The sequence below is a fragment of the Aptenodytes forsteri genome, unplaced genomic scaffold (assembly GCF_000699145.1).
Source record: "Aptenodytes forsteri isolate BGI_AS27 unplaced genomic scaffold, ASM69914v1 Scaffold15, whole genome shotgun sequence".
NCBI classification, from domain to species: Eukaryota; Metazoa; Chordata; class Aves; order Sphenisciformes; family Spheniscidae; genus Aptenodytes; species Aptenodytes forsteri.
The window spans coordinates 22289782-22312564 of NW_008795129.1; the positions used below are offsets into that span (position 1 = coordinate 22289782).

Sequence of the window (22783 nt, forward strand, 5' to 3'; positions counted from 1 at the left end):
TTATTCCTGCTTCACTTTTTCCTGAAAGCTTAGATACACAGGGAGGGCGGGGGAAGCTGGCTGCTGTTAGCAGCCCTTTAGCGATGATGGATTTCTCATGTGTTTGTTTACACTGAAAAGTTCAAATAGTGACTTACTCTGACTTTTTTTTTTTTAAAGGGAATGTGGAAATTATTTCTATGTTCCTAATTAACTTTCAATACCTCTAAGGGACAGATTAAAGTGCAGGATTCTTTAAGTTAACTCAAGTCCTCCAGTACAGTGTGTCCAAGTGTGTAAACTCAAAATGTAGATGCTGATCTCTCGTGTGTCATGGGAAACGGAACAGAAACATTTGAGAAGCAGCTATATGTGTGCCATGTTGGCAGAGCTGGCTGTGCATTTGTCCCCTTCAGTGCTTTCTAAATTCATCCTCAGATTTCAGGCTTTTATACTCCTGGGAATATAATCACTCAGGCTCTGAGTTACATCAGTATGGATAGCAAGCTCTGGGTTTCATAGGCTTCAGCACTTGGTGTTTTTCCCTCACAAGTGTGACTGGGTTGGAAAGACTGCCTGTCCTTTCAACAACTGCTGCATGTTTTAGAAGGAAAGCAAAGGAATAAGAAAAGGAAATTTTGAATTATCTATGATTTTCTGTTGTTGGATCATCATTTTGTGTTGTTTATCAAGTAGGCTTAACATCTTTGGGCATCTCTACCCCCCACCCCTTGACACCCCCCTCAGATACTAATTGCCAGAGAGCTTTTGTCTAGCTGCTGCTGGTTTTATCTTCTGTCTCCTTGCCTTTGCTGTGGATGGCAAGACAGCATAATGGAAGTTGCAACTTCAAGTGTTAATGGCTGGTAGATTGGGTATGGCTCTTAATCCAGAAGTATTTATGGTAGATGCACCATAAGTCATCAATTTCTTAACATCCTTTATAGCTTCACACCCTAAACACAAACCAGGCAGTGCTGTCCTAATAAACATCTTAGTAACTGGGCAGTACTCTTAAATTGTTTCAGGATAATTCGAACTTGCCACAATATACTCTAAAGGTGGAAGAGGTTAACTACAGGTATTAAAAATTAATCGGTAAATTTGCAATGTGCTTTCAAACAAGCAATTTCTCAGTAATTATTTATGCAAAACAAACACTTTAGACATATAAAGATTTAACTCATTGTTATTTGATGTTGTAACTGTAAGGATAGCATTCATATGGTCAGTATGTTAAGGCCTTGAACTTGCAAATCCTTAATTGTGTGCTTAACTTCTAAGACAAGGGAACAGTTCCCTTTGATAACTCTTGAGTGCAGTGGGACACTTGCATATTTCAAGTTACATATGCACCTAGGTCTTTGTATGACTGCATTTTCTTTTTTTTCTAACTTATCATTGATTATGTGCAACTATTATTCCTAGCAAAATGACTTTTTCTGCCCTAAGCTCTACACGAACTATGAGGAACTCTAATGTTCTTTCATGCTTTGTCATTTGCACGTTTTGTTTTAAATACTACCCTACAGAATGATTTTTTCCCCTTAATAATATCAAGCTAGTTCATATTACAGACAAAAGAGATCAAGTAACCACAAAAGAGAACACATTTTATTTTCCTGTATTTAAAAAACCCCAACTTTTAGGGTCATAGCTTTATGTTGATCATATTGAATGGGTTTGTCTCAAAATACATGCTCCCTGCAGGTAATTATTGATTGCTAGTACATTTTCATGTAGATTGGGTTTTACTCAGGGGAATTATCTTCAGCATGTGGTGTCATTTCCCTGTAGTGTTGTTCCCTTTAGAAAGAGTGGAAGATAATGGGACTAGGTGTGACCTTAAGAGGTCATCTAGTCCATCCTTCTGTGCTTAAGTTGTTCCCAACAGATGTTTGTCTAACCCCAGCAGTGTCTTGCAGACAGAAAAGCAAGATTACAAAAAATTAAAAGGAAGATGTAGGATACGTTCCCTTTATAGTTTTCCTTGTTACCTACATCAGAAGAAGAAACATAGATGGAGATATCCAAACAGGTCAGTCTGGACGTATCTTATCATGACTGGAAACTCGAACCTTTCAATTCTCTGTTATGTCCTGAATAAAACATTGAGGCAAGCTGAAGTAGCACAATGATGAATGTGTACTACTTCATTCTAAAAGTGATAGTTTAAGTTGCTGTCACAGCATGTGCCAGCACTGTCATTTTAATTTTGTTCAGCATTCATTAATTACAAAGTTGTCCCAATTCCTTCATCTACTCCTGAGTAAAATGAACAAGTTTTCAGCATTATCGAACACCAGAAAAATTGTTTTAGTTGATTCATAATGCTGAATAGCTTAGTTCATAGGATTCTCATCTGCCCTTGAACCTGCTAAGTCACAAGTTTACTACTATGACTCTTTACAAAGTTGCTACCAGCATGGCAGTAGATAGTTCATGGGTTTAGCAATTGTATTCAAGAAAACTTAACCACTTCAGACATGTTTGGAACTGTTTCATATTTAATAGCTGCAAATAGAAGTCTAATATAACAAAGAAGTAATATCTGTAAAGATCTTAAAGAAATTTCAGTCAGCTGAAATCTGTAAAAATGCAAATATATAATGATGTATGGTCTGTGTGATGAACATTACCAATGTTTCAATCCCAAATTTATTACCATGCTTTTCCTAACTCAGTTGACAAATGGGAGTAAAGAATCAGAGGTTAAAGATGATAAGGACAAACTGTAATTGTAGGTGGTGTTTTCTCCTTTTTCCAACACTCAGTTTCACAGAGGTTAGAGGGCTTCACCCTCCCCAACCTGCACCCATGTTTGTTCTTCCCCTGAACACCATGTCTGACAGGAGCATGCTTCCAGGTTGAAGAACCCTGGGCACACAACTGCTAATAAGCAATTTAATCAGTAAGACGATAAACCTGCAACACGAACAAAAAGCTGGAACGGCAATTGACTCCCACTTTTCCATCCTCTCCCCAATTCAGTGTTGTGGTTTCTGCCCCTCCTCTTCTAATTAAGAGTCCCTGAGTGCAAAATTAATGTCAAATGATTAAGTCTGTTCCTTCCTTAGGGAAAGCCTCCTGGCATCTCCTTGTTGTTTGTTCATGTCCCATCATGCCCCATGTTGTCAGTGATCCAACAAATACCAGATATTGCATTGCCACCTGTGTTGTTCCCAGTGTCAGTAAGTTTTATATGGATAGGTGTTTTCAGTGTGCTAGGAAAAGAAAAACTTTTGGGCAAAAGAAGGTGTTTTAAGCATCTTTTATAACTACAGTTTGTAGGGCACTTTGAATTTCTGAAATGTAGCCTGTTACTGCTAAGCTGTGGCAAAGCTCCAGTGATGGGCTCACCATGAACGAACTCTCTCCGTGCAGCTATGGAACTAGAGCGCACTGCCGTTACAGTGACCTCTGAGCATTTGACAACATGTTGTCTGTGTATCTTGCTTTGGATGGGGGGTTGAGAGATTTATTATTTCATGTTAAGTAAATGATGCCCCTTGCTCCCAGGTACAATTCCATGTTCAGTTTTGAGTTGATCTTTCACTACATGTTCCCTACGGCAATGAAAATATGCCCAGGCTTCCCAGGGGAGGTGAAGGAGAGAACAGGATTAACCTATTCCACCACCTACAAACCTAAGTATGGAAACTGATGTCCACACAGTACACGTGAAAAATATTAAAAATAACTTCTCCTTCTCTGCAGTTAGTGCACCCACATCATCTCTGCTTCCATTTATTCTATCTTATCTTTAATGGGCATGGAGAGAGATCATACAAACGGTTATACCTTATATGCACTGAAATCAAACACTGCAATAAAATGACCTCATAGGGCGTGTGTCGTTGTATGGCAAGGTCGTTCGGCAAGGTGAGACCTTTGACCCTTTGGTGAGAATCAACTGTGCTGATTAGTTGGAGAAAACATTCAACAGATGGGCCCTTCTTAATCTTCTGCTGCATAATAAAAGTATAGCCAGATAACAGCAGTTACTGTGGATTGCACGGCCTTTAGCTTTGCGCAAAGTAGTCTCATAGAAGCAGAAATTAAAAACCTTTCTTTGAGTTACTGGTGGTTTTTCCAGTATTTTTGTCACTTTTTCCCATGTTGCTCCCTTAGTCTGTTAGATGTGTGTCCCCTCTCCCCACACTTAACTAAGACAGGTTTTGGAATGGTTAAAATGCATGCCATGAGCATGGTGGCTGTCAGGTAAGACTGGGTACATGTTTTCCAGAGTAATGAGCGTTTAAATCACTGTAATGTGTGTCTGATGGTTTAGCTCCTGAAAGCAGATTATCAGCTTCTCAGTGCATGTACTGCATGGCTTTGAAACATCAATAGCACAAATTGTTTTTATTCTTTGCTTCGTTTTCTTTATTGACATGAAACGAATAAACATTTCCATTGTTGGCAGCATCAGTAATGAAGGCATCAGTAGCTACAGTGCTGAAGATTTATCCAATCCAAATTCAAGCATGGTGTCTTCAGAGGTGAGAGGACAGAACAGTATCTTGCAAGAACATGGAGGACAAACAGGTTCTGATTTCTCAAAGCAGGCTGCAGAAGCAAGAGAGAGAAGTCTGCCTACCTCAATGTCTTTTGCATACCGTGCCAAAACACATGTCACAGCAGATCTTACAAGCAACGACAAGTTGCCAACCTCAAATTGCAATGAAGCAGTGCCATTCCCAGGTCCAGTGAATGACAAAGAAGAGGGAATAGCACATGCCATGTCTGTGCACAGAGGCCCAAAATGTGACAATATTGCTGCCACTTCTATCAAAAACAATGAGAATGATCCCAGAAACCCAAGCCCGGAGCCCAGCCCTCCTGTAGCAATTACAGAAATGCAAGGAGTCACACAAATGAGTTTGAATGAATTTGGATTGCTCTGGCAGAGTGAGCAGCTGGGTGGCATGAAGGAACCACATGTCAGCACGTTTCCCCAGGGTAAAGAAGCAGGAGATTATTTTACTGCTCAGGAGGCCAAGCAGGAGCGAGGAGTTTTGGAAGTAGGTCAGCCGCAGACTGTAATGCAGCAAGGTAGACAGAACACAGATGGTGGAGAGGGTCTGCTAATGAAAAAGGAAACCTTAATCCTAAATTATCCAGCAACAGGAGGCTCAGACAGTGAAAAATTTGGAGCAATTGTGAATGCTCAGGTCTTCACTGAGATCAGTGAAGTCTGTAATCTACAGATGGGGGCTGTAACAACAGCTAAAGGGGATGAGGCAAACCCAGCTCTATCTGGAAGCAAAGGGGAGCAATCAGAAGCCTGTACTTTAATGTCAGAGTTGCCTTCTAACCCTCCAAATCTCTTGGTATCAAAGTCTGAAGAGCCTTCGAGGGAATATGTGCCAGGAAATGACTCTCAAGATCCAATGAGGAGTGAAGGGGTGAAAACAGCCTCTGAAAAAAACGAACCCATTTTCCAAAGAGAGCTTCAAAAGGAGGATGAGCTTGTTAGTGCCGAGCATTTCAGTGTGCCTTTATCATTTAAGCGAGAGGAAGAACAAAAATCAGCTGTCACAACTGAAAGCCCAAAAGATGAAGCCAGTAGCAATGAAATTATAAAAGCTGATGATGTGTCTAGAGAAAGCACCACACTTTCTGAAACAGAAAGCATTATCAATCCCACCAAGGAACATTCCCTGGTAGATAAAAGATTATTACTGGAAGAATATGCATTAAGTACTTCTCTGAGCAGATCCACAGACCTGAATCAAAAAGAAACCGAGGCGAATGTAACAGGAGAAAAAATCAGAACAGAGGAGACACGAGTGACAGAAACCAGTGAATTACCTGAGGGGTCAAGTGGGGCAGACAGACAACTATCGAACTCTGTTAGTAGCCACCACCAGGATGTGGAAAATACCCATTTGGGACACAATCCTGAAGAATTCAGTCTTTGTGAAAAAACTTCAACAGGTGACCTAAGGGAAGAAGCTGGGGAAAAGCCTCTGAATTTAGACAGTAACTTTAAATCGCCTGAAGACAGTACACACTCTCTTGGTTGTAAACCTGAACAACAAATGAGTAAAGAGAAAACAGCTGCCACAGATGATCTGGAGAATAAGCTCGTGGCTTCACTGCAGTTTCCACGGGAAGAATGCCCACTGAGTTTTGATTGCTTTAACACTGAAGCAGAAGACAAAACTTCGGGCCAGCCAGGCTGTAATGGGACTGAAAAGGTTTGTTTAGCCCATGCACACAGTTCACCGCTCCTCCACTCTGAGAACAATAATATTAAGCAGAGTAAGCAGGATGAATCCTGGGTGAAGGCTTTTGCTAGAGGAACTGTGTTAGAATCTGAATGCAAAACTGAGAGTCAAGAAAAGCCTGAGAGCTATAGCAAGTCAGAAGAAAGTGTAAAAATGTCCAAATCAAAACTCGAGCTCCAGGGCTTAAATGAGTTGGCAGTGACTATGGATTGCATGGCTGTTCAGACTGAGGAGGCCTTACAGGTTTCGGAAACCAAAGAGCAGATCAGTCACATCACTGAAGTGCCTCGCAGCGATCCAGAGCAAGGACCTGCAGCTGCAGCTGCACAAAGCAGTGCCGTGGATGGTAAAGAAAATGAGGGTATTCAACAAGAGAAGCACCAAACTGCAGTGAAAAGTTTCATGGAGGACAAAGATTTGGCACTAAAAAGTGAGTGCAAATCGGATGTGCTGATGCAAGCTCAGCAGGAGCAAGTGGCTGCAGAAAGTCACAGAAATATGCAGATGGCTTGTTTAGAAACCTCCCAAGCTGTAGCCAGTACTTCAGGACTCGCTCCTCAGCTCCTCCCAGTTCACATGGAGGAAGGGGGTGACAGCCACATCAGTGAAAACAGCTGCCCCTCTGAGAGTGACACGTGCAGCTTTTCTGAGGCCCTGGAGTGCAGTATCAGAGAATTGCAAGAAAATGCAGATGTTCCAACTACTCTTCCCCAAGCAGAGCAAATGGAGAAGTCAGTGTCTGTTGCTGGTGACAGTGGCTGGATTTCAAATACAGGACTCGAACAACAGAAGCAGCAAAGCAGGCTGACAACTGTCACAAAAGCAGACAACCGGGAACACAAAGAAAGAGCTCTAAAACCTGAATGGCCATTGGACTTAAATAATCACAGCAACATGCCAGAAATACCTCTAAACATTTCAAACCATCTTAATAAAGAATATTCTGCGCTAGGTCCAGCATCGATCCAATGCGACTCTGACACAGCAAAAGAAAAGGACAAGGATAAAAGCAGTGCCGTAGTGTCAGAGGATATGCGCAGCAGCAAACATGGGCAAAATATTTCTGGTGTGACCATGCTTAATTTGCAAGACTGCAATGAGCAAAACAAAACTGATCTCAAGGCAGAAGAAAACTGCCGCAGTAAGCAAAACTCAAACAAGCCTGAGCAGGATAATAATTCTTTGATCTCAGCTAGTCAGCATGAAGCAGCATGTCATAGCAATACGTTTTCTAAAGAATCTGACAAGAATGAACAGCCAGGCAGCGTGTGCAGGATAAAGGATAATACTGGTGAAAGCCGTGCTGCTGCTATAAATGCTCTTCCAGGGACACAGAATTCAGCAAGTGCCACTAACATATCACAGGCTTCGCCAAGTGATACAGAAATAGCACATACTTCTGATAATTCTGAGAAAAATGATCCTCAAATATCTCATCCAGAAACTCAAGGAAAAATGCCATTAATGGCAAAGAACTCGAAAAAGATTGAAGGCCTGACTGCTGATGGGGAAATCAGCTGGGAAGATGGAAACATGGAGATAAGTTGTGAGGACAGTGCTTCTGTCACAAAAACAAGCAATATGAAAAGTGATAAAAGTCTAGGGACACAAGGATCTCCTTCGCCATTACAGGCACACGGGGAAGTAATTCCCACTGATAAGTCATATAAATCCAGCTGCATTCAAAAGACACCAGAGGAGCCTGGTTATTGTCAAGCAAATTTTACAGCCCTCTCTACACGGACCTCTGCACTAAGCCATCCTAGCCAGCAACCTGGAAACAATACTAACAGTGGTACTGGGGAGGAATTACTAAATAATGAGCTGGAAGTTGTAGCATGCCAAAATGCCTTAGAAAGTAACTCTAATTTGCAGATTGCTGCAGGTTCTCAGGTGTCTGTGCGCTTAGGTCCTTCACCCAGGGTAAGCACAGGTAAAACAGCAAATTCAGAAACCAGCTCTGTGGGGAATATGCATGTTAATGGAAAAGATGTTCCAGACCACAGTTTTCAGGGAGATGGAAACAGCAGTTTAGCCCTGCCAGAGACTTTAAATGTGGGGCAGAGTACTGGAAACTTATCACAGTTCAATTCTGAGAAGCTGAAGAAAGAGATATCTGCAATTAAATCCAAAGAAACAAAAAGTGAGGCAAACTTCAAAGAACAGCAAAGTGACAGTTCAGCAGAGTCTCTGTTAGCTCTCCCTACTCTAGAAGGGAAGCTGCTGAGCCTTTCATCTGTTGGTAAACAAGAAGGCTGTAATGAGGAAATTGCAAGTAATATCTGCATAGATGACAAGTACGGTAAGATCTTAGAGAAACCTGGGAATTCAGAAAGAATGGAAGAGCTTTCAAAAGAGAATAATAACGTAACCAGGACAGAGATCAGTATTTCCGAGCAGTCTGCAGAGAACTCTGGAAGGGAGCATGAGGCTCTGACTTGCAGCTCTCTGGACATTGGCTCCAGCCTCCCAGACTTTAGGGAGCATATCAGCCAGATATTTAAAAAAACTGTCCACAGCACACTGAGTGCTGAATTACCCCTACTTCTGTCTGAAAATCATGCAGGCTTCAAGCAGAGTCCAGTGGCCAAGGATACAGCAGAACTGTGTGGTGCTGAGAACTTTTCAGAATCAAACAAGGCGGGCAAAGGAGCTGCCGAGAGCACCTCAGAAGCAGAGGGGCAAGAGTTGTCTTTAGCTACTGAGTCTTCCTGCAAAGCTGCCAAGGGCAAAACTCTGCAACAAGAAAACACAGTGGCAGAGCTGCCACCAGCAAGTCTCCAGGACACTGAGAAAAATAGGCTGCCCGGTAGCTGTTTAGAAGTGGTCCCTAGATTGGAAGGCGCTACACCTGCTGAATGTGCTCTGCAAAATCTGCAAAAGCCAGACAAAGCCACTGAGCATCCGGAGGGCAGTGAAATGAAAGGAAAGGAAGGCGTGTGTGCTAGTGGCGTTGATCCTGAATTGCTAATAAGCTTAGAGATAAAGAAGCAAGGACCGGCTTCATTTGATGGGGCAGCAGCTGAGAACTTCCCTGCGTATTCTGACAGTAAGCAACAACCCGCTGTAGCTGTTATCTCTACAGGCGATGTACAGAAGAGGGACTTAGAAGATGCTGCTACCGCAGAGGGAAATAACTTAATTACAGAGTGTAATGCAGAACCAGTTTCATCTGAAGAAGATGTAAGTCTTCCTATTGAACAGTGCCAGGATCCTAAGCCAAATGAACAGGAGAAAAGTGAGTACGGTGATCCAGACATTGCCAAGAGCATCTCTGACATGGCAGCTTCAACACTTGTCCCGGGAGGATCTTACAATCATGAAAAATTGCCAGACAATTTTAATGTGCTACCTGGGGAAAATCAGGAGACACACATTCGCAGCAATTTTATGCATGACATTAAGTCTCAGAATGACATGCAGATGATACAGGATGATCCAGTAAATAGGAAATATTTGGAAACACTGGAAAATGCACAAGTTGCACAGCAAGAAAAGAAAGTGACCATGCATGGGTTAATAGATTACTTAAAAAACGAAGTAAGCCAGGATGATTGCTTGCAAACTGACTCTAAACTAGAATCTAGCAATATGACTGAGGGAGATGTAAAAGAGAGCAGTGACACAGTGTTAAGCACAGCAAAGGCAGGTAACAAAAAAACTGGAGACATCCCTGAAACAGGTACTGCAAGGATGTTAGTCACTGGTGAAGGTGACTTAGCTATAAACACGAGCACTGAAGAGCAGGAGACATACCTGTACAAAAATCACTCTCCAGCCATTCCTGTGATGGAGCAGGGTGAGCATTCTGCATGTACAGATCTCACTGTTGCTGAAAATCAGCCAAGCAAGATGAATTCAGAACATGAAAGCTCACTTCAGGATGCCAGAAGAAAGCTATCGCCGCTTGCATTAACTGAGCCTAAGGACCTTGACCTCAAAGAACTTCAAGACATGGCTGTGGCAGGATTACCTACTGAAAGGTATTTACTTTAAATTACTATATGAAATGGTTGTCAGGATCCTGGGGCTTTATAGGGATACAATTTTGAAGGCAGATACCATTATCTGGGCGGTTTGGGAGGGCATGGTACTTACTCTGTTCTTAAATTTCTGTTGCTTCTACATGTGGACTATGTGGAAGAAATGTGAAATAATTTGTAAGGGCAGAGGGGTCCTAAAAGCTGAGGAGCTCCATTCTTACCTGTTCCATCTGCTGGTCCAGATTCCTGCCCTTACCTGTGTGGATTTGCTTACGCTTCCCAGTGTTCACACCTCGTAGCCTAAAGTTAGGCAAACAAATAGCACTTCCTAGCCTTAAGTCAGTAGGCTTTTGCCTAAGTTTTGGTGACCCAGTTAAATGAGACCTGCAGCATTCACATGGTGGATTGCAGTATTTAAAAACAAGTCTACAGTATAACCCAATTACTCACACTGTTAGTTGTCTAGCCTCCTTCTTATCCTCCCATATAATATAATTGTATTGACAGTGCCTTTGATCACTGTGTTATTCAGTGTTTCTGATGACATGGAGTTGTTTCAGATGTGAATTCTTCTTAGCTGGGATTTGTGGAGCCTAAGAGTTGTTTTTTTTATTTTCCAAACCTAGCAGTAACTGCTTTAATAAAGTTAAGACTTTTTTTTGTGAGTTTCTACTTTGCTGTCTGAATTCTCAGTTTGATGTGCAGTTAATTCAAAAGAATTACGATCTTAGAACAGGTGCTTTCTGTTTATCTAGTCATGTCACTGCTTCCTCTGTAAGTTCAGCAACTTTCTTGCACACTGTCCCTCTCCTTCCCGTACCGGACGAGGCAGGTATAGCTGTAACTGCTAAGAGACAACAGCAGAGCAGAAGGCTACAGTGAAAAGCTGAACTGTTTCAGACAACATCAATGAATGGTGTGCATAGATGGAATTTAAGTATTACCAGAAAATTAGATGATACTAACTGAATAAGGAGGAAAAACGTTTCAGTGCCACATTCCTTAAAGTGGCACTTTAAGGATAAAAGTTTAAAATGATAAAACCATATTATAAGTGAAAATACCTGGAGTGTTTCTGTCGTTGTGAAAATGTGGGGGAGTTCTCCCTGTTGTATGTGAGTCTGGGATGGAGACTAAATATGATCTAATTGCGTGAGCAAAATGTACATTCGAAGAATATTAGAAGTGTTGGAAGTCTGAAGAGCTATGTGAATTTCTCTTTAAGGATCTGTCCATAAAATGACAAGGAAATTAGACCCTGTTATTTCTCTCTAGCTCCTTTCCTTTCTTTTTGTTTCCCTTTATATGATGGGAAGCTTCACAGTGGGTAGCTTTGAAATTTCCAAACAAATTGCCGGCATGGCCTGGTTCAGAAGTCTTAAGGGACTATGGGGTAGTACATGCATATGTCTATGCATGTGTTTTGTATTGGGGTGGGTATCATACTTTAAATAAATACCTGTGGCAAGCAGTGCAGGGTTCTTGAAACAGCTGCTGGCAATTCATGGAGTAGTTGCTTAATACTTGCATATGCTTTAAGAATTCATTATCACCTGTTTTTCCAGCGTGAGGGTTTGTATCAACAGGCAGCTGCTACTTTTGGACTGCAGCTGTAAGTGGTGTCACACACATACCAAGTGTGCATACACACGCAGGAGATACTGTGTGCAGAGCCGTACGCGATTGCGGTATTGTAGACTTAAACACTGGGGACTCTCAGAGGTAGAGAGGAGTCTCTGCTTTTGATCAGGCTCATTTCTTAGAGGAATATGCATTTATAATACAAAAGAGAAGTAGAAAGCATTAATTGAGCTGGCTGGTCTGTCTTCAGCAGGTCCAACATGCTGACCAGTCCAGTTTTTCTCTGAACTTAAAACTGGTTTTGTATAGTTTAATTTCAAGCTGTATTCCACACCCTGTGTACTCTGGTCACAACACTTGTTGCTGCAGAGTGGTTTCCAGTCGTTTATTGCCCTATAATCCTTAGAGAGGATAAACTACTAGAGTCGTGCAAAAAAAGGTACACATTTCTAAGAGCTGACTGTGGGGATTTGGGCCTGATGGAAAGAACTCCAGGGAGAACGAATCCTCCCCAGCTCTCAAAATAAATAGTAGTAAGAGAAGTACATTATATTTAGGAGAAGGAAATGGCATCTTCTGAATTATTTCAGCATTGTTTTCTCCCCCCTCCACTGCTTCTGTATAGCTCCATCTCTTACAAGATCTCTTATGTTGAAACCCCACTGAACTGTGTGTGAGGGGGCAAAGTTGTGTGATCTGACTCTTAAATCCTTGTTAGGATTTCTTCCTGTGGAGGAAATAGAGGAATTTCTTTCCTTCGTGGCTATGGCACTGTGAGGAGGGTGATCTTGTGATGGACAGTAGATCCAAGAACTGTCTGTAGTGACTCCTGCCCCACCTCCCTTTAGGAATAAGAAGAGCCTTTGTGTCTGAAGGCAATAGTACAGCACCAATAACTTCCCTTCAAATCTTCAGTAAAAGGACAATTCTTTTTGGAAAGGAGGTTGTGGCTGAAGCATTAGCCCCACTTTCTTGTGGAAATACAGCTGTGCTATTAGCAGAAGTAGGGAAGGGTTGGATTTTGGCAAACCTGTCTGTCAGCACTGCAAAGGATTAAAAAATAACCCTGTCTTTGATGGTTTTGACATTTCTATCTCTACCAAATCTGTGACTGAAAACCTGTGTTCATGGTGGCCACATCTGGGCATCAAAATGTCATCCTTCCCACTTACTATTGGGCATCCAGCCGCTCCATTTTGCTGTCTGAGTTTTACTTAGAAAGGAAGATCAGGACTTGAGGGTTTTTTTTTTCTCCTTTTGTAATGTCTACACCTATACATCTTCATTCTTTTATGGAGGGAGAAAGGAGGTTCATGTATGTATGGCGAGTCCTTATACCTTATGCCACTGAAATGCTCCTGTTTGCATCATGGGGTATGGCAGATGTTGAGCAAAGCATGGAACAACGTTAGAAATGATGGCAAAATTTAGGGATGTTTAGAGGTGGCGTGGAGTTTTTTGATAACTTCCTCCCTGTAATCCAACTGGCTGGTATGGACAAACTGCCATTGTCTCTTGGAAAAAGTGCCGAGGGAGCTTTTTGAAGTGGAGTCTCTGAAGTTGTTCCCAGATGTGCCTCTGTAAGGTGCAGAGAAGAGATTGCATCATTCACTGATTTGTTCGTTGGGCAAAACACTCAGCTTGTTAACAGGCCTTTGGGTGTTCCAGTTTTGTGGAGATGCTCACAGACTCGGCTGGGGGCTGGGTGTGCTGGTGAGAGAAAAGCACAAGGAGCCGTAAACATGCTGCAAGGAATGACACTCATTTTGCAGTAAGGTGAGGTTCTCCTCTGCACCCCTCGACAGAACAGGTTTGCTGCGCAGAGCAGCATGGGCTGTGCTCGTTGCAGTGCCGAGCAATACACCCAGTGCCTTCACCTGCCTTGAATGCAAGAGGGCACTGTGCAGGCTTAGCGTTCCCAGAGCTTCTGGTGCTACTGCAAATTGCATTGACTTCTTCTGGAGCCTATGCTGCAGAAGCAATCCTTATTCCAGACTGTCTATGCAAATCAATAGACAAGATGCAGTGCTTTCATAGCTGTACTTAAGCAGGTGCTCATTCTTTCTCTGCAGTGCCTGAACCTTCCTTGCTGGCTGTACCTCGACCTGCTCCTCACTATATGAGTGGCACATAAAGCTAGCCGTAAAGGGCAAGGAGGCAGTGGCACTGCACTGCTTTGGGGACAAGTGTTTCCTAACGGTTTTGACACTGCAAGAAACTCCACCGGGAGGGCCCTTTCCCGGCTATAGCACTGTATTGTAGGCGCTCTACTATCGCTGCCATTGGTTTTTAGAGAATGGAGAGTTCTGTTGCATTGACTCACATCACTTATACATCTAAACAATATTCTTATATGGGAAGTACGTTGCAGCAGTTGGCATCAGCAAAGCTACTTGAAAAACATTCTTTATGTCCTATGCATAGGTCAGACAAGATCTCTAAAGTTGGTCCAGACATACTTTTCGATTTGCTTCATGCTTTGCTCTTGACATCAAAAATTGGCAAGTTCAATAAGTCCGAAAAGAATGTTCACTCCTTAGTAAATACTGACTTGGTCTTTTTTGTCTGCATAACAAATACAGTATTAAATATTTAAACAGTCTTGCTGGATGAGGTATGGAATGTAGAACTGCTTTTCAGGTCAGTCAAGTGGGTTTTGAGCACTAAGGCTTTGTGTCATTAGCATCTGAAAACAAGAGTTTGGAGTTAAAAGGAAACTTATCAAAACAGTGATTATGCAGCTTGCTTTATTTCCCTGTTTTTTTAACTTCAGAATTAACTCAGGTGTGCAGCATCTCAGGATCACAAAACAAAGGGAAAAATAGCTGAAGGTAATTTACACATAAATGAAATGCACAAAATTAATCAGGCTATTTGTCTCTCCTGCCCTTCTCCCTTTGCATCTGAATTCTTTCTCTTTATTTCCCTCCCATCTTATGTCATTGCTATCCTCAGTAGGTGCAACTGTTAGTACAGTTGTGCTTTTGGAGATGCAAGCAGCTCAACCTGCAGTCCTTAACTAAATTAACTGGATGGGGAGTTCTGTGGGAATTTTGTCTGTGTTAAGTCTGCGATATTTAATTTTGGTATTTTTCTATTCATGGAAGAGTAAAATTAAGATAACTTCACTCTTACCCAATGGACATCTCACATTGCTTTCTAAGAAGTGAAAGGGAGTTTTGCCATCTACTCTAATGAATGCCATTGACTGAACTGACCGCTGTTTTAGGCAGCGTCTAAGTCAGTGTATTATTTATAAAATGTTGATTTAGTAGTATGCCTTGTTGTACTCAAAGCACATACCAATGGAAAACTAGGTATGTGATACCATGCTGGTTATTTTTTTATTTTATTTTCATATGCCTCTGCTACACAAAAATATAGAAGTAAATCGTCTCTGGTCCTGCCAAATTACTGGTACTTCTTGCTGTATTGAAAACATTCTGTAACACTCTTGAGAACCTTAGCCACGTATTCGTAAGGTAGGTATTGACATGGATGAATGATACATGAGCTGCTTTTTTCACACATCCTTCTATGACTCTCAAGAAATTACATTTATTCAATCAAATACAGGCATTTGCTAAAGAAATCCAGCGTGGACACTGTAATACTTTGTCCAATGTCTGGACAGGCAGCTTAGCATCATTTTTTTGTTGTCTTTTCTCATTAAGTTAAAAATTACTTTCAGATTACTTTTTTTTTTCTGATTAGCTTTCCCCAGATGTATTTTTCAACCTTGCTTCTTCCAAGTAAGCTGCCTATTTTCTCAAAATTGTTTTTGCATATCCTACAGATCCCCATATTTTCTCTATTCCAACTCTGTATCTTCTGGCTTCCTACAAAATTGGATACCGTGGAGCTAGTTCCACTGTCCCTGTTTCTAATAGAATATGCAAAGTAGGATTAGCCCCAGCTTTGAACCCCAGTGAGGGCAGCTCTGAGAACAGCAATTACAGACACAGGCATGTTATCCATGACTTGGATGTGGCTTCCTTCCAGTTTTTCTGAGTCTTGGCATGCTTGCACTGCACTAGTGCTTCTCAACAGAGACTCCTCTGGAGACATGTCTGAAGAGCCAGAACTACGTAGTACTTGCCTCGTCCTTTGCTTCCTGTTTTTCCTTCTGCTATCTTTTATGTTGATGTCCTTGGAGCCTGTCTTATCAATATTGGTCCAGGTATATGGAAGCCCACATTTGCATTGCTAATAGCAGGTGGGGCTTATTTAGATATTGCTATTCCTTAACATTTGGGTACTCTGGAAAAGTCAAAAATTGTTACATGCATCTGTTTGGGCCTGTTCATCTACACTCACCTTGACAGATTAATTCTTATAGTAGAGTCTCTTTGGCCTGTAAGAAGCTCTGCATCTCAAACTGCAATAAGTGTAGAAATGTTAATTGCTCCAATCAAAGGCTTAATCATTCTAGATTCTAAGGTCCCTGTGAAATGCTGAGTGCCACCATTCTGTGCTCCTGCCCCATTCGTCCATGGTCCTCTGTAAAATAACCAGCTCTCCGAAAGTGCCCTAAGACTCTGCAAGGTTGTTTCCAATTTATTTTCACTAATTTACTTTCTTTACCTCTTGGTACATTCCTTTCAAGACAGCTGCGTGAGAGAAGGCTACGGCTGCAGCCTACCCTTAAAGTCAGTAAATGTTGAGCCAAAATCTCTGCGCCAGTGGAGTGATATCAGCAAAGAATTTGGCCCTGAGCCTCTAGCAGATCAGCCAGTGAGAATGCTGCGCAGTCCTGTGATCCTTTTTCACCCAGACCATCCTACAAGCACTATACTTCCACTTATCCTGCTTTGCTTAAATAAGGGGGGTGTCTAGTTGTTTCAACTGATAAAAAATCAAATTAGGAAAATAGGCTGTATGTAGACAAGCAGGATTTAAATGATTCGTTGGCTTGAACTACCTGGTGTTTTCCAGCCTCAAACCTGTAAAGCTTGGCTTCTCTTTGTAAATGATGCTCTGAAAAACACGGAGTACTTGCTTCATGAAACTGAAACTCATGAAACTGCTTTTTTATCCTTTTTCAGCCTTTTCCTAGCTCCTTTGGCTAATGAAACACAAACAGTGTAATCAATAAAGCCTTTTTTTTTTAAGGCACTCAAGAGCTTATGTAAAATCTTTGGAATTTGTTAGCATGATAACATTGTTATGCTCTCCTAGCTGATAGAAATATCAAAGCCAACTAAGAATAACTCTGCAGCAGACAGAGAAGATTTGATTTGTTTCCTGGAATGAAAGCAGAAAGCATGTATGCATTGTTCAGTTTATAACAACTAAGGAAAAAATTCTGGCTGTCATGAAAATAAATGGACACTTAAAACTCCCATCTCCCCTTCTTAACAATGTCACTAAATGAGCCAAAATATAGAGTTAGTTTTGCTGAATATTTAAAAGTCTCCAAGATTTTCCACATCTTCTCTTTTTTTCTTTTTTTGAATACTATGATGGTACATGAAACGTCTGTTGCGTGCAGCATTCTTCAAATCTTGTTCTTCCAGTAGAAAATCCAAATAAACTTGGTTTGCTAGAGAAGTTATCACTGGAATTTGTGAGGCTTTAAGTCTAGCCTAGGGTTTTCTAAAAATCGATCTTACTTATTTGGAAATTTGCAAAAATGGCAGTTTCCCATCACTTTGATCCTCTGAGATGTAATGGGTTAACATTAAACTTTCCCTTTTTTCAAAGCAGAAGGTTAAGGTAGAAGTCTGGGAATCTAAAGAGATGGCCATCCCAAAGCCTCACCAATAAAAATTGCTGGGCACTGCACGACCTAATTTTAAACCACCACAAATGATGGTTGTGGGCAATTTTTATGTGGAAAGAAGTGGAAATATAAAGTTCAGGTGTTTGTTACAGAAGCGGCTTGGATATCTCAGCCAGGCTGCTCTGGAGCTAATTGGGTCTGTGGTTTTGCAAAGTATATGACTATGAACCTCTGCTTAGGAAATGCAACAGAGAAACTCCTCTGTAATTTTAAACAAACTGAAGTATATTTATATGGGTTTCTTTGTTGCAAATGGCCTTAAAAATGGACACTAAGTTTTCACAAAGAACAATTTAAAATCACACACACATTTTCTTAAAGATTAGTTGCATGATGCAGCCTTACTGTTCAGAACAGGCATTGCTGTTTTGCCAGCTTTTTTGCAAATTTATCACAAATATTGTAGTATTTCTATTTGCTTATAGATTAGTGATAACCTAGGTTTAAAGAGTTGGAAAAGAAAGAGCCTTGTTTTCATGCTTACGGGAAAAAACTTGACAATCTGATCTGAGTTCATCCTGTATTCTCAAAAAACAGAATGCAAATTTAAAAGAAAAACTGTGTGGGTTTTTGTTTGGCTTTTTTTTTAATGTTTATTTAATGTAACATTCTTTCCAAGTCAATTTCGTGGGTTTTTCATAGGTTTCTTGAAGGCTGACTCATTTCCCCACCCCCCCAAGTGCTTTGGGTTGGCAAAAGTGACGTGGTTTATGGGAAAAACCCTCAGATCGAATTCACGGGGGCTGGGCAGAGTGGGCCACCACTAGCAGTATGGTGTCCATCGGAAGCTTTCACCAGGTGTCCACCCATAGTCTTAAAGCACCCTGAGCATGGAGCACAGCCTGAATGGCAGAGTCTCTGATGACATTTCTCAAGTCATAGTCCAGTCTTCTTAAAACGCAACCTAAAACGATGTCTGCAAGTACTGGACTTAAGTACCTTTAATTTTCCTGTAATTCGATTTCCCGTTTTCCTGAGCGTAGGGTAAAAATGTTGCGTGCCTGAGGAGAATATTCACGTGTCAGTCCTGCAGTTAGGAGCGGTGTGGGATGTGGAAGCTGGGGTGAAGTGTATATATATATATATGCTCTGCCTTCCAGCACCATGTGCCTATGTAATGTCAGGTAACTATAGTGTCACCACAGGAACTTCGTTGTGCCTGTGTCATGAACTACTTAGCATTGCCAAACTAAAAAGACGATTATTTCTTTTAGGGTTTCCTCCACCCTTAAGATTGCAACCTAACTTCTCACATATAGCTTGGTAAATGTTCAAATTTTCATGGACACATACATATGTAGAAAAGGAAAAAGTGGGGATCTAGCAAAGATAAAATCTTTCATCCAAATGCAAAATACTGGTGTTCTTTAAAAACGTTTGGGATCTACATTAAAAAAAACCAACAGTTCCTCCCAACATAAGCCGTCCTGACGCTTTCTGGCCTTTCCTTGAGGCTAACTGTTCCCTGGGAGCTAGGGAAGGGCCCGGACCCCAGCGGGGCCATCACGCAGGATGTCTCCTGCCGCTGAGTCCCTCTCATCAGCATGCTCACCGCTCCTATCCAGCTCCGGCCCTCCAGAGAAATCTTTTGCAACACTTTCTTTCACAGCTCTTTGATCTGCCGGCTACCAGCCTCAGCCAGACGGCGTGACACTGCAGGCTGCAGCCTGAAAGTCAGCCCTTGTCCTGTAATTGTCTCCCCAGCCTTGCTGGGAGGTTGCTTATCTCTTGTTTTCCTGTTGCTTTTCAGCTTGTTTCCTCTCTCCTCCCCCAAGCCTTCTATTAACGCAGGTTAATTAATCCTTACAGGAAAATCAGATAATCAAGCACACCTTAGCACCATGTTCCTGGAGTTACTGCGTATCAGTTTTCCTATGTTTAAGTAGCAGAGGGCACTGGGAGGAAAGTGGAAATGTGTTTGTGACAAAGGTGGGTTGAGATTGCTTAGCAGTAGGTGAAAGGGTTTTGGTACAGCAAGAGGCTAATGAATAAACAGGGAGAGGCATGTTATTTGAGCAAAATGACCATTTTATTCCAGAAATGCTAAATTTGGTTTTGTTAGCAAGAATGTAGCTAGTCCGTGTCCACGGCTTTGCGCCAGACTGAAGTGGTGCTTGCAAAGAAAATAAAAATTTATTTTAATGAATCTTATTCTCTCTGGGGTCTCCCTCCTCCTCAGGGCTGTTATACCTGCAGAAGCTATTTGTGAAATGGTTTCCAGATGACAAAAGAGTTTAGTTCCCCCCAAAATGAGAGGGTGGCTGAATGCCTGTACCTGTATCAGAAATCACAGTAACTTTTTCCATGCCTGGTTTCCTGCTGCTTGGGAGGCAGGATATGAGAGAGCTGCTCTCCCCATAAACTTTAACTCTCTGCCTGATCTTAATCCTTGCTGTCAGAATGGATGCTACTGGCTCCCGGTGCTGCAACTAAGTGAACTCTCCACAGCATATCATTCCATAAGTGCTGTTTACCCCTTGATGAGCCATACCTTGCAGCCCAGGCGATATTGGTAGTCTACATGTTTTTCAGCATTTTCACCCATTACAGTATCTGATTTGGTCTCCAGGGGTCATTTGGTATATTCTCCTATTTCCTGTACAGGTATCCAAATTGTTAAAAGCAGCAATGAGCACATCCAAGGGAAATCCCTGTCATCTGCTTTCAGACTCACGAATGCAAAAGTTCTCCTGTAACACAAAATTTACCTGGGCAAAAATCTGTTCCCTCCTTTTGCTCACAGAAAATCAAACAAGGGCTAGAAGGAGAAACAGTTCAAGAGTCAAAAAAAAATAATAAAAAAAAATTGATGAATACCTTTTTACACCTGAGGCTCAGTTGTGAATTGATGCTTTGGATATCAGATACTCCAACTGGTATCATTACTGTACCCTAACATTAAAAGGAGATGCACAGTCCTGCTAAGAGCTGGACTGAGTTCTGAAGAAGAGGAAATGTTAGTTTTGTCACCCAAGCAGGCATAGCTGGCACCACAGTTGAATGTCCAGAGTTTGGGCAGAGTGCACATGGAGTCAGCTGGGAAACTGTAACTCGGCTAAGTTAAGTCTCTGTAGCCCCAGCATTATATCTGAAATATCTCGATTGGGCATTTGGTAAGCAATGAATCTACCAATTATCTTTCTGTGGGATAGGTATTATAGACATTTAGTCTATGGTTATTGTATGACATGTTATAAACATGATAATGATCTCCCTGGGTAGAGACTCAATTAATTCCTTGGGTGCTGGCAGCTTGTATATGCAATTTGGTGGATCTCAATGCAAAGACTTAATTACCTGTGAAGCCATTCTTTTGTGTTGTAATAAACCCATAGGAAACCTAAGAGATTAATAAGGGCATGCAACTAATTAAAACTGCTCCATTTTCTTATAGGTAAAGAAACCTATAAGAAAACCTGTGTGACTTTAGGAGCTGGAACTTAACGCCAGAATTAGAGTAGGAATAAAAAGGTTTAGTTTAGATTTACAGCTATCAACAAACAACGTTGCAGTGGAAGTTGTTAAAAACTTTTCCTGCATCCTGAAACTTTTAGAAAGTTATCTTTAAAGTTGGGCCAAACACCATTCCTGCATCCTGAAACTTTAAAAAGTTGCCAAACGCCATCAGTTAAACAAGGCTCTGCTGAAGCGGTTTTTAAAACATTAGGAGGTATCTGTGGATGCTTTAAGTGTTACATACGTCGTAATTTAATCTGTCCACCTCCCCCACCATGTGCAGCAGATGGAAACTCCGAGCGGCCATCGGGTTGCCATGACTCAAAGAGCCCTGGAAGAAATTCCACGCCAAAACCGGGAGAAAAAGAACAAAACCCGCGTGGGCGCCGCGGCTTCATCGCTCTGCAGCTTTGGGGCAGCATGCGGGGTCCTGCGCGTGTCCGTCCCCCCCCCTCTCTCCCCGCTTGCCGCAAGCGCTCCGGCGGCGGGGCGCGCCCCGCGTCCTCCCCCGCCGGGGTCGGATGCCTCCGGGGCGGGCGGCAGGCTTGGTCGTTGCGGCCTTTCCTCGGGGAGCCTCATGGGAGGAGCCTCCGAGAAGCAGCTCCAGGCTCCTACTCCTCGGCCTTTTGTACGCTCCAGCGCTCGCCCAGGCTGCCGGGGCCGGGGCCGGGCTTGGCGTGCGGCGGGGCCGCTGCTCCCGATCCGGGATGGTGGAAGCGGGGGGAATTCGCGTTAAACTGAGGGCCTGTTGCGGGCTGTCGTGTTGGAGCCGAGGATGACTGAGAATAGCGAAGCTGGTGATTATTTCCTGGCCTTGGTAAGTAGACACTTGTGAGGGGAAAGTTAGCCAAGGAAATAACAAAAACAATGTGCAGTTACGGTCTGTATCAGAAATTAAAAGTCAGCTGTTGTTTGCCCCTGCTTCTCTCTCTCAAAAGATTGTTGCACTTTTTCTCCCCTCCTTTTTTTCCTTTGAACAACTTTTTGAAAAGTAACACTTCTACCGAGTAAAATGCCCTTCTGCTCACACGGCGCTGCCTCCAGCTCTGGGAGAGGATTAACTCTCCTTACCTCCAAGAAAGAGGCCGGATGGTTTTGTGGCTCCTGCCATGGCTCGCGGTTGGGTTTCTGCTCGGCCGGAGTGTCAGCGGGTGAGGAGACTTTCGGGGGGGGCGGTTTGATCGCACTGAGAAACTTCTGGTTCAGGTTTACTAGCTGGAATTTGGAGACTTTTAAATTCTGCAGCAATGACATCAGGACGTGACCGAGAGCCCTTCAGAGGCTCTAAAAGCTGCACGGTGGTGACGTTACGGGCTTTTTGTAATGGTTGACAGTTATTACAGCAAATATGCTTATTCATCCTGTGCAGGCGTGATTTATACTTCTAACACTTTTATGTGGCTTTCTGTTGTCCCTGTTTTAGCTTGCGAAGGAAGTAATACTGTAATGTGTGTTTCAGTCCCCTGAAGTCTTTTAATCTAAAATAATTGTATTTGTTTGTCTAATGTAATAACCCACCATAACTTTTAGGTTTTAATGTGACCACAGTAATGTAGAATACTCAGGCAAAAAAAAAATATTTTTTTCTATTTTACGGTTACGACTAATCACATCGATGATCAATCCGGATACACGTGTTACAAAAATTAAGGGACTTCTAAGCAAGAAGGGTTGGGTGAGAGAGGAAGTCCAGGCCCTCAGGTAATGCGTGACTAAACATCATCCCCTGCCAAGATAACTTCTCTATCTTGTCAGGATTTCCACAAGCA

The 22783-nt window shown here is 42.2% G+C and overlaps 1 protein-coding gene across 10 annotated transcripts in view; it reads left to right on the top strand.

Moving 5' to 3' along the window:
• Nucleotides 1-22783, top strand: part of TACC2 (transforming acidic coiled-coil containing protein 2) — a 151296-nt gene that overhangs the window by 35851 nt on the left and 92662 nt on the right. For all 10 annotated transcript variants that reach the window (XM_009277926.1, XM_009277924.1, XM_009277930.1 and 7 more), the window contains one exon: nt 4406-10195. In XM_009277926.1, the coding sequence (XP_009276201.1) occupies nt 4406-10195 (5790 nt within the window). The remainder of the gene's footprint in view (nt 1-4405; nt 10196-22783) is intronic.